The sequence below is a fragment of the Symphalangus syndactylus genome, chromosome 3 (genome assembly GCF_028878055.3).
Source record: "Symphalangus syndactylus isolate Jambi chromosome 3, NHGRI_mSymSyn1-v2.1_pri, whole genome shotgun sequence".
In the NCBI taxonomy this organism is placed as follows: Eukaryota; Metazoa; Chordata; class Mammalia; order Primates; family Hylobatidae; genus Symphalangus; species Symphalangus syndactylus.
Window position 1 is genome coordinate 128,946,257 of NC_072425.2, and position 14,631 is coordinate 128,960,887.

Below are 14,631 nucleotides of genomic sequence, written 5' to 3' on the forward strand. Positions count from 1 at the left end.
ATTGGAAAATAGAAAGCCTTTCATATATATTATTATTGTTAGGATAAATATATTAGATTTTATATGTTGTGGAAGAGATGGTAGAAAAGTATGTAGTATTTTAAGCACAATTTTATGATTTAAATTTCTTGGTTAAGTTCTCCCATTGATTATAACTCTTGTGATTTTTGTGTGGCTCCCCAGGTTCGGGTCAAGTCACCCAGAACTCAAGTAGGTAGTGAATACCGGGAGTCCTGGCCCCCTAATTCAAGTAAGTACCCATTTTGCTCAGTAGGGACTCCTAGCATATTAGACCAGAAATTTAGTATTTTTCACACTACCCATATTTTGGGGATGTAATTTTTCTTGTAGTACTTCACTTTTATACTATTTTGTTTCTGTAGCAATACTGGAATTGAGTTAGTTCTAAGACTATGAAGACATATGCCATCACCACCCCCAGTGCCATTTAGCCACATGCAGGCAGGATGCTGTTGACTCAGAGAGGCTAAAATATCTTTGAAGAACATAGAAGCTCAAAACATTTATGCTGAAAAAGCAAAATATAAAACAACAAAAACACATACATACATAAATTTTCCTACACTCCCAAACAGCACATAAAAAATTTCCACTTCTTCCTTGAAGCAAGGCATTTAATTTCTTTGGAGATATTCTTAAAACTTTGAGTGCTCAGGCCGGGCGCAGTGGCTCACGTCTGTAATCCAGCACTTTGGGATGCTGAGGTGGGTGGATCACCTGAGGTCAGGAGTTCAAGACCAGCCTGGCCAACATGGTAAAACCCCATCTCTATTAAAAATACAAAAATTCGCCAGGTGTGGTGGTGCACGCCTGTAATCCCAGCTACTCGGGAGGCTGAGGCAAGAGAATCACTTGAACCCAGGAGGTGGAGGTTGTGGTGAGCCCAGATTGCACCATTGCACTCCAGCCTGGGCGACAGAGTAAGACTCCGTTTCAAAATAAAATAAAATAAAAACTTAGACTGCTTAAGGCATTTAGTTTAAGTCCTGCAAAATGTTTGCACCATCTAGTGGCCATGGCTAGGAAGTGTATTTTAATCTGCTCCGTGCCCACTCTGTTTTTTCCCATTTGTTCAAACTTGTTGGAAAGCTACCCTGCCTGGTAATTTCTATTTTACTTTGTATTTTGCCTTTTGTGGCTTAGTACTGTTCACGTTTTCTTATCTTTTAATCAGTCCTAATCAAAAGGTATCTAATAATTTATAAAAACTAGTAGTAAAAAGCTGACTACAAACAGTTTTGTATGTTACATATAAACTTTTAAAAGCACATTAAGAAACCTAAAGTAAAATACTGAAAATACTTGCAAAAATATGAAATGTAAAATTTTTTTGTAGAGTAAATAAAATAGCATTTCAAACCTCTGATCCCAGATATCTTTTCCTCTTAGATGAGGTTATCTATGCTGGGAATGAAACAAAATTTTTTTTTTAGTGGTGTGGGGCAGAGTTTTTGTTGCCCAGGCTGGAGTGCAATGGCGCGATCTCTCTTCACTGCAACCTCTGCCTCCCGGGTTCAAGCAATTCTTCTGCCTCAGGCTCCCCAGTAGCTGGGATTACAGACGTGCACTACCACGCCTGGCTAATTTTTGTATTTTTAGTAGAGATGGGGTTTCGCCATGTTGGCAATGAATTATTTTATTACCAGAATTAGTTTTAGTTTCCTTTTCTAGCAGTGTTTCAAAATAGTCATTTCTATTGTTTGTAGAGGATTTTTATTATTATTTTATTCATTGATTTCTTCAGATTAGTGTAAACTGCCAATATACATAGGTGTAAATACTTAGAAATTTCTTTTTTAAGTATAATAAATTCCCCCCCCCAAAAAATTACTTTGTGCATATATAGTATTTATTTAACATGCTACAAATAAATCTATAGCTGCTTGAAAACTAAGATGTTAATCTAATGCTTCCAGTGATACCTGTATTCACAAATAAGCTGAAATGTCTCTTATCTGAAAATACAAAAATTTGTGTAACTTCTGCCAGCTTTCTAGCTACTGACTTATTTCTCTTATTCCTCTACATCAAAATTCTTAAAAGAATAGTCTATACTTGCTCTCTTTTCTTCTTCACTTCCTATTCACTACTCAACCCACTACAGTCTTTTATCTGTCACTCTGCTTAGTGTTCTTGTTGGGTCACTGTTGACTTTCTTGTCGCCTAATCAAGTGGTTACTTTTTAAACCTTATCTTTCATTGTCTTTTCAAAAGCATTTAGTATTCTCTAAAAGTCTCCTGGAAACTTTCTTATTCTTCAGTTTCAGTGTCATTCAGATATTCATTTAACATATTTACTAAGCATCCATTATTCATCATCAATGTTAGATGCTGGAGATATAGAGATGAACAAGTTAGACTTGGCACTTGCAGGTAGTGAAGTAAATACCCGAGTTTTCCTTCTAGTCCCTCCTGACTCTCCTTTTATTCTGCTCTAATTCTTGAATGTTGATGTGTCCTGCGATTCCATCCAATTGAAGCCTAAACCTAAGCCTTTTCATATTGTCTTCGGCATCAGGTGACCTCTTCCACTCCCCTGGCTTTAACTGCACTTGTGTGCTGATAATTTTTATGCTTTATCTCAAATCTCAGTTCTTTTCTGAGCCTCAGTACTATTTTTTATTTTCATTTATTTATTTTGAGACAGAGTCTTGCTCTATTGCCCAGGCTGGAGTGCAATGGCGTGAGCTCGACTCACTGCAAGCTCTGCCTCCTGGGTTCAAGCAATTCTCCTGCCTCAGCCTCCTGATTACAAGCATCCGCCACCGCGCCCAGCTAATTTTTTGTATTTTAGTAGAGATGGGGTTTCACTGTGTTGCCCAGGCTGGTCTTGAACTCCTGAGCTCAGGCAATCTATCCGCCCCGGCCTCCCAAAGTGCTGGGATTACAGGCGTGAGCCACCGCGCCCAGCCTAGTACTATATTTTTAAATGTAAACTAGATATCTCTCTCTGTAAGTCCCAAGGCACTGTAAAGTCATGTCCAAAACTGGACACAAAACAATAGAGAGGGAAAAATACAGAATATACTATCAAACAGATCTAGGGTACAATTTTGGCTCTGCCATTCAGCACAGTGTGTGACCATGGGCAAGAATGTTAATGTCACAGAATCCTAGTTTCCTTTTTTATGGAACCAAAGTAATATTGAAGAATTTGAGCATTAAATGAAATATATAGAAATCATCTAGTGTACTGTGGAGCATAAGAGAGATGCAAGGCAAATGTTTCTCATTCCCCTCTGGCTGTGCCCTTTCTCTTTCCTTTTCAACATAATTAAATTTCCTGAAAGAGTAATGTACTTTCTGAACCCACTTCCTTTCTTGCCGTTTACTTTTAAGGGAAAACAATAATTATTTCAGATTTAAAATAAAACAGTAGATTAGTGAAATCAAATTGAGAGTTCAGATAAAAACCCATATAACCAGAGAATATTCTTTTCAACCAATGGTGCTTGGGACAACTGGATATTTCCATGAAATGGGACCCCCTACTTCACACCATATACAAAAGTTAACTCAGACTACAGATCAATGACTTAAATAAAAGAGCTTAAAGCTATAAAGTTCTTAGAAGAAAACAGAGAGAAAAATATTCATGACCTTGGATTTGGCAGTAGATTCTTAGGACATCAAAAGCATGAGCAACAAAAGAAAAAAGATAAAATTGGGCTGGGCACAGTGCCTTATGCCTGTAATCCCAGCACGTTGGGAGGCCGAGGTGGGTGTATCACCTGAGGTTGGGAGTTTGAGACCAGCCTGGCCAACATGGTGAAACGCTGTCTCTGCTAAAAGTACAAAAATTAGGTGGGCATGGTAGTGGGCACCTGTAATGCCAGCTACTCGGGAGGCTGAGGCAGGAGCATCACTTGAAACCGGGAGGCAGAAGTTGCAGTGAGCTGCTCCAGCCTGGGTGATAGAGTGAAACTCCATCTCAAAAAAATAAATAGAGGCCGGGCGCGGTGGCTCACGCTTGTAATCCCAGCACTTTGGGAGGCCGAGGCGGGCGGATCACGAGGTCAGGAGATCGAGACCACGGTGAAACCCCGTGTCTAGTAAAAATACAAAAAAATTAGCCGGGCGTGGTGGCGGGCGCCTGTAGTCCCAGCCACTCGGAGAGGCTGAGGCAGGAGAATTGCTTGAACCCGAGAGGCAGAGCTTGCAGTGAGCCGAGATTGCGCCACTGCACTCCAGCCTGGGCCACAGAGCGAGACTCTGTCTCAAAAAAAATAAATAAATAAAAAATAAATAGGCCAGGCTCACGCCTGTAATCCCAGCACTTTGGGAGGCTGAGGCAGGCGGATCACCTGAGGTCAGGAGTTCGAAACCAGCCTGGCCAACATGGCGAAACCCTGTCTCTACTAAAAATACAAAACTTAGCTGGGGGTGGTGGCAGGAGTCTGTAATTCCAGCTACTCAGGGGGGCTGAGGCACGAGAATCACTTGAACCCGGGAGGTGGAGGTTGCAGCTAGCTGAGATTGCGCCACTGCACTCCAGCCTGGGCTACAGAGGGAGACTTCGTCTCAAAAATAATAATAATAAATAAATAGATAAAAGATAAAATTGGACTTCATCAAAATTAAAAACTTTTGTGTATAAAAGAACACTATCGAGAAAGTAAGCAGACAACCTACAGAATAGGAGAAAATATTTGCAAATCATATTGTCTGATAAGGGTCTAGGATCCAGAATATATAAAGAACTGTTACAGCTCAACAGCAAAAGGACAAACAACCCAAGAGAAAATGGGCAAAATACTTGAATAGACGTTTCTCCAAAGAAGATAAAGAAATGGCCGGCCACGTGTGGTGGCTCACACTTGTAATCTTAGCACTCTGGGAGGCCGAGATGTGCAGATCATGAGGTCAGGAGATCGAGACCACCCTGGCCAACGTGGTGAAACCCTGTCTCTACTAAAAGTACAAAAATTAGCTGGGTGTGGTGGTACGCACCTGTAGTCCCAGCTACTCGGGGGGCTGAGGTAGAAGAATCACCTGAACCCGGGAGGCGGAGGTTGCAGTGAGCTGAGATTGTGCCATTGCACTGCAGCCTGGCACCAGAGCAAGATTCTGTCTAAAAAAAAAAAAAAGGCCAATAGACCCATGAAAAGATGTCCAAAATCGTTACTCATTAGGGGAATGCAAATCAAAACCACAGTGAGACACCACTTTACACCTACTAAATGGTGTCAAAAAAGGAGAATAATAAGTATTAGTGAGAATGTGGAGAAGGTGGAACATTGCTCTGGGGATGTAAATGGTGCAGCTGCTGTGGAAGACAGTTTGGCACTTCCTCAAAAAGTTAAACATGGAGTTACCATATGACCCAAAATAACTGAAAACAGGAGTTCAAAAAAACTTGTACGTGTATGTTCCTAGCAGCCATATTCACAATATTCGAAAGGTAGAAACACCCCAGATGTCCATCAACTGATGAATGGATAGACAAATTCTCGTATATGCATACAGTGGAATATTATTCACCTATAAAGAGGAATGAAGCACTGATTCATGCTACAATGTGGATGAACCTGGAAAACATTATGCTAAGTGGAAGATGCCAGACACAAAAGGGCACATATTGTGTAAGTCAATGTATATAAAATGTCCAGAATAGGCAAATCCATAGAGACAAGAAAGTAGAGTGGGTTAGCCAGATGCCAGGGTCAGGAGCGAGGGAGGAACAGGGAATAACCACTCAGTGCATACAGGTTTTCTTTTGGGATGAGGACAGTGTTCTGGAACTGGATAATGGTGGTTGTTTGCACATCATTTTAAATGTACTAAATGCCATTGAATTGCACACCTTAAAATGGTTAAAATGGTGAATTTTACTACAATTTTTAAAAAGTGAGATTTTGTAAAAAATAGCAGTTCTGCCTTCTGCCTAGGATGTAGAAAGCCAGAAAGAGCCTTGCTTCTACCCAAACAACAAGAAAAAGTTGGATAATCTAAAAAATCATCACTTTCTTGAACCCATCAGAGAGATGAAATCATAGTGCAATCAACTAGCCTGAAAAAGAAACAGGCACCTACAAGGAGAGATAGGATACAACTACTGGCTCACTTGTGGTAGAGCCTGGGAGGAAGATGGGGCCACTATACAACAGATAAGAATTCAGCTGAGATTTTTTTTTTTTCTTTTTTTGAGACGGAGTCTCGCTCTTGTCGCCTAGGCTGGAGTACAATGACACGATCTCAGCTCACTGCAGCCTCTGCCTCCTGGGTTCAAGCGATTCTCCTGCCTCAGCCTCCCAAGTAGCTGGGATTATACATGCCCACCACCACACCTGGCTAATTTTTGTATTTTTGGTAGAGATGGGTTTTCACCATGTTGGCCAGACTGGTCTCGAACTCCTGATCTTAGGTCATCTGCCCGCCTCGGCCTCCCAAAGTGTTGGGATTACAGGGGTAAGCCACTGCGCCTGGCCTGAGATTTTTAATTATTTGCTAAATGCTGAGAAGACAGTATAGGAACCTTGGGAGACACAGACACAAGAGGAATTTGCACCCACTTGCAGACACTTTTTCATGACTACCAGGTGCTTATGAAAATGTTGGTTGTGACAGTGAGATATCATCTTACCCCAATTAAAATGCCTTTTATCAGAAAGACATTTGACACAGCGGGCATGTGAAAAAAAAAAAAGGATGCTAGCAAGGATGCAGAGAAAGGGGAATGCTTATATACACCATTGGTGGGCATGTAAATGAGTATAGTTAAATAGAAAACAATGTGGACATTCCTCAAAAAAATACAAATAGAGCTACCATGTGATCCAGCAATTCCACTGCTGGGTATATATCCAAAAGAAAGGAAATCAGTATATCAAAGAGGTATCTGCATTCTCACATTTATTGCAGCACTATTTCCAATAGCCAAGGCCGGTCACAGTGGCTCGTGCCTGTAATCCCAGCACTTTGGGAGGCTGAGGCAGGAAGATCACTTGAGCTCAGGAGTTCGAGATCAGCCTGGGCAACATAGCAAGGCCTTGTCTCTACTAAAAATAAAATTAGCTGGGCATGGTGGCACATGCTTGTAGTCCCAGCTATTCAGGGGGCTGCGGTGGAAGGACAGCTTTAGCCTGAGAGATAAAGGCTGTGGTGAGCTATGATTGTGCTACTGCATTCCAGAGTGAGATCCTGTCTCAAAAACAAAACAAAACACCAAATAAACAAAAACACAATAGTTAAGATATGGAATTCATCGAAGTGTCCATCAATAGATGACTGGATAAAGAAAAAAATATATATGCAAAGGAATATTATTATTCAGCTATAACGAAGCATAAAATCCTTTCTTTTGCAGCAACATAGATGGAGCTGGATATTATTATGTGAAGTGAAATAAGCCAGGCACAGAAAGACAAATACCACATGTTATCTACCAGTATGTGGGAGCTAAAAAAAAATGTTATCTCATGGAGATAGAGAGTTGATTGGTGGTAACCAGAGGCTGGGAAGGCTTGGGGAGGGTGACAGAGAGGTTGGTTAATGGATACAAAAATACAGTTAGATAAAAGGAGTAAGATCTAGTGTTTGATAAGACAGTAGGGTGACTATACCTATAATTTATTGTATAGTTTGAAATAGCTAGGCTGGGCATGGTGGCTCATGCCTGTAATCCCAGAACTTTGGGAGGCTGAGGCGGGCGAAACCTTGTCTCTACTAAAAATACAAAAATTAGCGGGCGTGGTGGCAAGTACCTGTAATCCCAGCCACTTGAGGCACAAGAATCGCTTGAACCCAGGAGGCAGAGGTTGCAGTGAGCTGAGATTGCACCATTGCACTCCAGCCTGGGAGACAGAGTGAGACTGTCTCAAAAAGGAAAAACAAAAAAATAAAATAGCTAGAAGAATTGGGATGTTTTAAGGTAAAGAAAAGATAAATGTAGGCCAGGCGCGGTGGCTCATATCTGAAATCCCAGCATGTTGGGAGGCCGAGGCAGGTGGATCACCTGAGGTTAGGAGTTCGAGACCAGCCTGACCAACATGGAGAAACCCCATCCCTACTAAAAATACAAAAATTAGCCAGGCGTGGTGGCGCATGCCTGTAATCCAGCTACTCGGGTGGCTGAGGCAGGAGAATCGCTTGAACCTGGGAGGTGGAGGTTGTGGTGAGCCGAGATCGTGCCATTGCACTCCAGCCTGGGCAACAAGTGTGAAACTCTGTCTCAAAAAAAAAAAGGGGGAAAAGATAAATGTTTGAGGTGATGGATATCCCAGTTACTCTGACTTGATCATTACACATTGTATGCACGTATCAAAATAACACGAGCCAGGCATGGTGGGCTTATGCCTGTAATCTCAGCTACTTGGGAGGCTGATGTGGGAGTATTACTTGTGTCCAGGGATTTGAGACCAGCCTGGGCAACATAACGAAACCCCATCTTAAAAAAAAAAAAAAAAAATTTATATATATATATATAATCACACGTAACCTAAAAATACATACAACTAATATGTATCAATTTAAAAATTAATAAAATATGCTTTTGGTTAAAAAAAGGCTGGTCGTGGGGATAGAGTCTAAAGAAACCCTCTCTCCCTCCTTCGTGGAGCAAGGGAGCAGCTGCTACTGCAGGAAAGGCATGAAGCCACATCTGGACCATTCTCGCTTACGGAGCAAAGCCTTAAGCCACTGTGGAAGGGAAGTAAATCCTGTTGACCCCTCCATCCCTGTTCTAGGCAAAGGTGAAGACCCATTACAGCTAGTGGGGATGGAAAGGGGCAGGAAACTATCTTGGACTCAGATTATAAGAGGTCGCCTACCACGGGGGGAGGGACAGGATCACTGAGAAAACCCCACCTAAAATCTGGGGCTGCGTCAGAACAACAGAGAAGCACTGCTCATCCCCCACCACCAGGGGAGCAAGCACTGTTTAATTAGGAGCAGTGGACTGCTTCTGAGGCAGGAAACAACATACAGAGACTGACTGAGGCACAGGCACAGGAGGAAAGCCTACAGCTGAGGGAGGGGAAGGAACATTGAGGAACAACCCTCCAACAACCAGCTGTCCCTAAACCTAACTCTAGAAGACTTGGAAAATGGTGGTGCACTGAAGGTAACGTTAACAAAAATCTCAATCCCAGCTCAGCTTCTGAACAAATCAACTCAACTGTCCCCACTAATGGCCTGGAAGAACAAACAGTGTGCCCATTTCTAAACAGATACTTTCACTTCTGTCTCTCCTGTCTTAACATATGTCTGGCATTCAATAAGAAATTATGAGGCACCCGAGGCTGGGCGCGGTGGCTCAAGCTTGTAATCCCAGCACTTTGGGAGGCCGAGGCGGGCGGATCACGAGGTCAGGAGATCGAGACCATGGTGAAACCCCATCTCTACTAAAAATACAAAAAAAAATTAGCCGGGCGTGGTGGCGGGCGCCTGTAGTCCCAGCTACTCGGAGAGGCTGAGGCAGGAGAATGGCGTGAACCCGGGAGGCGGAGCTTGCAGTGAGCCGAGATTGCGCCACTGCACTCCAGCCTGGGTGACAGAGCAAGACTCCGTCTCAAAAAAAAAAAAAAAAAAAAGAAATTATGAGGCACCCACAAGAGCAAGAGAAAAACGAAGCCACTCTGAAGAGCGAAAGCAGTCAATAGAATCAAACTCATAGATGACAAGGATGTCGAAACCATCAGACAAGGAATTTAAAGTAACTGTGATTCATATGTTAAAGGCTGTAGTGAAAATGTTGATAACATGCACATACAAGTGAGGGAGACTCAACTATCTACTGTTTATAGGAAACCCACTATAAATATAATGATATAAATGGATTTAAAAGTAGAAAGATGGATAAAGATATACCATGGAAACACTAATCAAAAGGAAGTGTGGTTATATTAGTATCTGATAACGTATACTTGAGAACAAGGAATCATTCCAGGTATAAAGATGATACATAATAATAAAAAGGTCAATTCACCAAGAAGACATAATAATCCTAAGTGTGCGTATATCCAATAACAGCTTTGAAATACATAAAGCAGCCCAGGCACTGTGGCTCATGCCTGTAATCCCAGCATTTTGGGAGGCTGGGACAGGAGGATCACTTGTGCCCAGAAGTTTGAGACAAGCCTGGGCAATATGGTGAGACCCTGACTCTACAAAAAAATTTAAAAAATTAGCCAGGTGGGATGGCATATGTCTGAAGTCCTAGCTACTTGGGAGGCTGAGGCAGGAGGATCACTTGAGTCTGGGAGTTGGAGGCTGCAGTGAACTATGATCACGCCGCTGCACTCCAGCCTGGGCAACTGGGTGACAGACAGAGTGAGACACTGTCCTCTCCCATCCCCCCTCAAAAAATACATGAAACAAAAACTGAAAGGAGAAATAGATAAATCTAGTTACAGTTGGAGGCTTTAATATTTCTTTTGCAGTAATCAGTAGAAGTAGTGTACAGAACGTCAATAAGAATATAGAAAACCTGGGCTGGGCGCAGTGGCTCATGACTGTAATTCCAGCACTTTGGGAGGCCAAGGCGGGCAGATTACTTGAGGTCAGGAGGATAGTGGGTGTAGCCCACGGAGGGTGAACCAAAGCAGGATGTGGTGTCGCCTCACCCAGGAAGCGCAAGGCATTGGGAGATTTCCCTTTCCTAGCCAAAGGAAGCCCTGACAGACTGTACCTGGAAAAAACGGGACACTCCTCCCCCAAATACTATGCGTTTCCAACGGTCTTAGCAAACGCAGACCAGGAGATACTATCCAGTGCCTGGCTCGGTGGGTCCCATACCCACAGAGCCTGGCTCACTGCTAGCGCAGCAGTCTGAGATTGAACTGCGAGGCAACAGCCTGGCAGGGGGAGGGGCACCCGCCATTGCTGAGGCTTGAGTAGGTAAACAAAGCTTCCTGGAAGCTCAAACTGGCGGAGTCCACCACAGCTCAGCTAGGCCTGCTGCTTCTGTAGCCCCCACCTCTGGGGGGCAGGGCATAGCAGAACAAAAGGCAGCAGAAACTTCTGCAGACTTAAATGTCCCCGTCTGACAGCTCTGAAGAAAGCAGTGGTTCTACCAGCATGGCATTTGAGCTCTGTGAACAGACTGCCTCCTCAAGTGGGTCCCTGACCCCCGTGTAGCCTAACTGGGAGACACCTCCCAGTAGGGGATGACTTACACCTCATACAGGCAAGTGCCCCTCTGGGACAAAGCTTACAGAGGAAGGATCAGGCAGCAATATTTGCTGTTCTGCAATATTTGCTGTTCTGCAGCCTCCACTGGTGATACCCAGGCAAACAGGGTCTGGAGTGGACCTCCAGCAAACTCCAACATACCTGCAGCTGAGGGACCTGACTGTTGGAAGGAAAACTAACAAACAGAAAGGAATAGCATCAACATCCACAAAAAGGGCATCCACACCAAAACCTCATCTCTAGGTCACCAACATCAAAGACCAAAGGTAGATAAAACCACAAAGACGGGGAGAAAATAGAGCAGAAAAGCTGAAAATTCTAAAAACGAGAGCACCTCTTCTCCTCCAAAGGATCGCAGCTCCTCGCCAGCAAGGAAACAAAGTTGGATGGAGAATGACTTTGACGAGTTGACAGAAGTAGGCTTCAGAAGGTCGGTAATAACAAACTTCTCTGAGCTAAAGGAGGATGTTCGAACCCATCGCAAGGAAGCTAAAAACCTTGAAAAAAGATTAGATGAATGGCTAACTAGAATAAACAGTGTAGAGAAGACCTTAAATGACCTGATGGATCTGAAAACCATGGCATGAGAACTTTGTAATGCACGCACAAGCTTCAATAGCCAATGCGATCAAGTGGAAGAAACGGTATCGGTGATTGAAGATCAAATTAATGAAATAAAGTGAAAAGAGAAGCTTAGAGAAAAAAGAGTAAAAAGAAACGAACAACGCCTCCAAGAAACATGGGACTATGTGAAAAGACCAAATCTACGTTTGATTGGTGTACCTGAAAGTGACAGGGAGAATGGAACCAAGTTGGAAAACACTCTTCAGGATATTATCCAGGAATACTTCCCCAACCTAGCAAGGCAGGCCAACATTCGAATTCAGGAAATACAGAGAACACCACAAAGATACTCAAGAAGAGCAACCCTAAGACACATAATTATCAGATTCACCAAGGTGGAAATGAAGGAAAAAATGTTAAGGGCAGCCAGAGAGAAAGGTCAGGTTACCCACAAAGGGAAGCCCATCAGACTAACAGTGGATCTCTTGACAGAAACTCTACAAGCCAGAAGAGAGTGGGGGCCAATATTCAACATTCTTAAAGAAAAGAATTTTCAACCCGAAATTTCATATCCAGCCAAACTAAGCTTCATAAGTGAAGGAGAAATAAAATCCTTTACAGACAAGCAAATGCTAAGAGATTCTGTCACCAGCAGGACTGCCTTACAGGAGCTCCTGAAGGAAGCACTAAACATGGAAAGGAACAGCCGGTACCAGCCACTGCAAAACCGTGCCAAATTGTCAAGACCATCGATGCTATGAAGAAACTGCTTCAATTAACGGGCAAAATAACCAGCTAACATCATAATGACAGGATCAAATTCACACATAACGATATTAACCTTAAATGTAAATGGGCTAAATGCCCCAATGAAAAGTGACAGACTGGCAAATTGGATAAAGAATCAAGACCCGTCAGTGTGCTGTATTCAGGAGACCCATCTCATGTGCAGAGACACACATAGCCTCAAAATAAAGGGATGGAGGAAGATCTACCAAGCAAATGAAAAACAAAAAAAGGCAGGAGTTGCAATCCTAGTCTCTGATAAAACAGACTTTAAACCAGCAAAGCTCAAAAGAGACAAAGAAGGCCATTATATAATGGTAAAGGGATCAATTCAACAAGAAGAGCTAACTATCCTAAATATATATGGACCCAATACAGGAGCACCCAGATTCATAAAGCAAGTCCTTAGAGACCTACAAAGAGACTTAGATTCCCACACAATAATAATGGGAGAATTTTACACCCCACTGTCAACATTAGACAGATCAACAAAACAGAAAGTTAACAAGGATATCCAGGAATTGAACTCAGCTCTGCACCAAGCAGACCTAATAGACATCTACAGAACTCTACACCCCATATCAATAGAATATACATTCTTCTCAGCACCACGTCGCACTTATTCCAAAATTGACCACATAGTTGGAAGTAAAGCACTCCTCAGCAAATGTAAAAGAACAGAATTTTTAACAAACTGTCTCTCAGATCACAGTGCAATCAAACTAGAACTCAGGATTAAGAAACTCACTCAAAACCACTCAACTACGTGGAAACTGAACAACGTGCTCCTGAATGACTACTGGGTAAATAACAAAATGAAGGCAGACATAAAGATGTTCTTTGAAACCAACGAGAACAAAGACACCACATACCAGAATCTCTGGGACACATTTAAAGCAGTGTGTAGAGGGAAATTTATAGCACGAAATGCCCACAAGAGAAAGCAGGAAAGATCTAAAATTGACACCCTAATATCACAATTAAAAGAACTAGAGAAGCAAGAGCAAACACATTCAAAAGCTAGCAGAAGGCAAGAAATAACTAAGATCAGAGCAGAACTGAAGGAGATAGAGACACAAAAAACCCTTCAAAAAATCAGTGAATCCAGGAGCTGGTTTTTTGAAAAGATCAACAAAGTTGATAGACTGCTAGTAAGACTAACAAAGAAGGGAGAAGAATCAAATAGACACAATAAAAAATGATAAAGGGGATATCACCACCGATCCCACAGAAATACAAACTACCATTAGAGAATACTATAAACACCTCTACGCAAATAAACTACAAAATCTAGAAGAAATGGATAAATTCCTGGACACATACACCCTCCCAAGACTAAACCAGGAGGAAGTTGAATCTCTGAATAGATCAATAACAGGTTCTGAAATTGAGGCAATAATTAATAGCCTACCAACCAAAAAAAGTCCAGGACCAGATGGATTTACAGCCAAATTCTACCAAAGGTACAAATAGGAGCTAGTACCATTCCTTCTGAAACTATTCCAATCAACAGAAAAGGAGTGACTCCTCCCTAACTCATTTTATGAGGCCAACATCATCCTGATACCAAAACCTGACAGAGACATAACAAAAAAAGGAGACTTTTAGACCAATATCCCTGATGAACATCGATGCGAAAATCTTCAATAAAATACTGGCAAACTGAATCCAGCAGCACGTCAAAAAGCTTATCCACCACGATCAAGTCAGCTTCATCCCTGGGATGCAAGGCTGGTTCAACATACTCAAATCAATAAATGTAATCCATCACATAACAGAACCTAAGAGAAAAACCACATGATTATCTCAATAGATGCAGAAAAGGCCTTCAAAAAAATTCAACAGCCCTTCATGCTAAAATCTCTCAATAAACTAGGTACTGATGGAACGTATCTCAAAATAATAAGAACTATTTACAACAAACCCAAAGCCAATATCATATTGAATGGGCAAAAACTGGAAGCATTTCTTTTGAAAACTGGCACAAGACAGGGATGCCCTCTCTCACCACTCCTATTCAATATAGTGTTGGAAGTTCTGGCCAGGGAAATCAGGCAAGAGAAAGAAATAAAGGGTATTCAATTTGGAAAAGAGGAAGTAAAATTGTTTATGTTTGCAGATAACATGATT

At 42.2% G+C, this 14,631-nt stretch overlaps 1 protein-coding gene across 3 annotated transcripts in view; it reads left to right on the forward strand.

Annotated features, from left to right (window-relative positions):
* Positions 1-14,631, forward strand: part of DIXDC1 (DIX domain containing 1) — a 97,683-nt gene that overhangs the window by 69,657 nt on the left and 13,395 nt on the right. For all 3 annotated transcript variants that reach the window (XM_063636514.1, XM_055273096.2, XM_055273097.2), the window contains one exon: positions 184-250. In XM_063636514.1, coding sequence (XP_063492584.1) covers positions 184-250 — 67 coding nt within the window. The remainder of the gene's footprint in view (positions 1-183; positions 251-14,631) is intronic.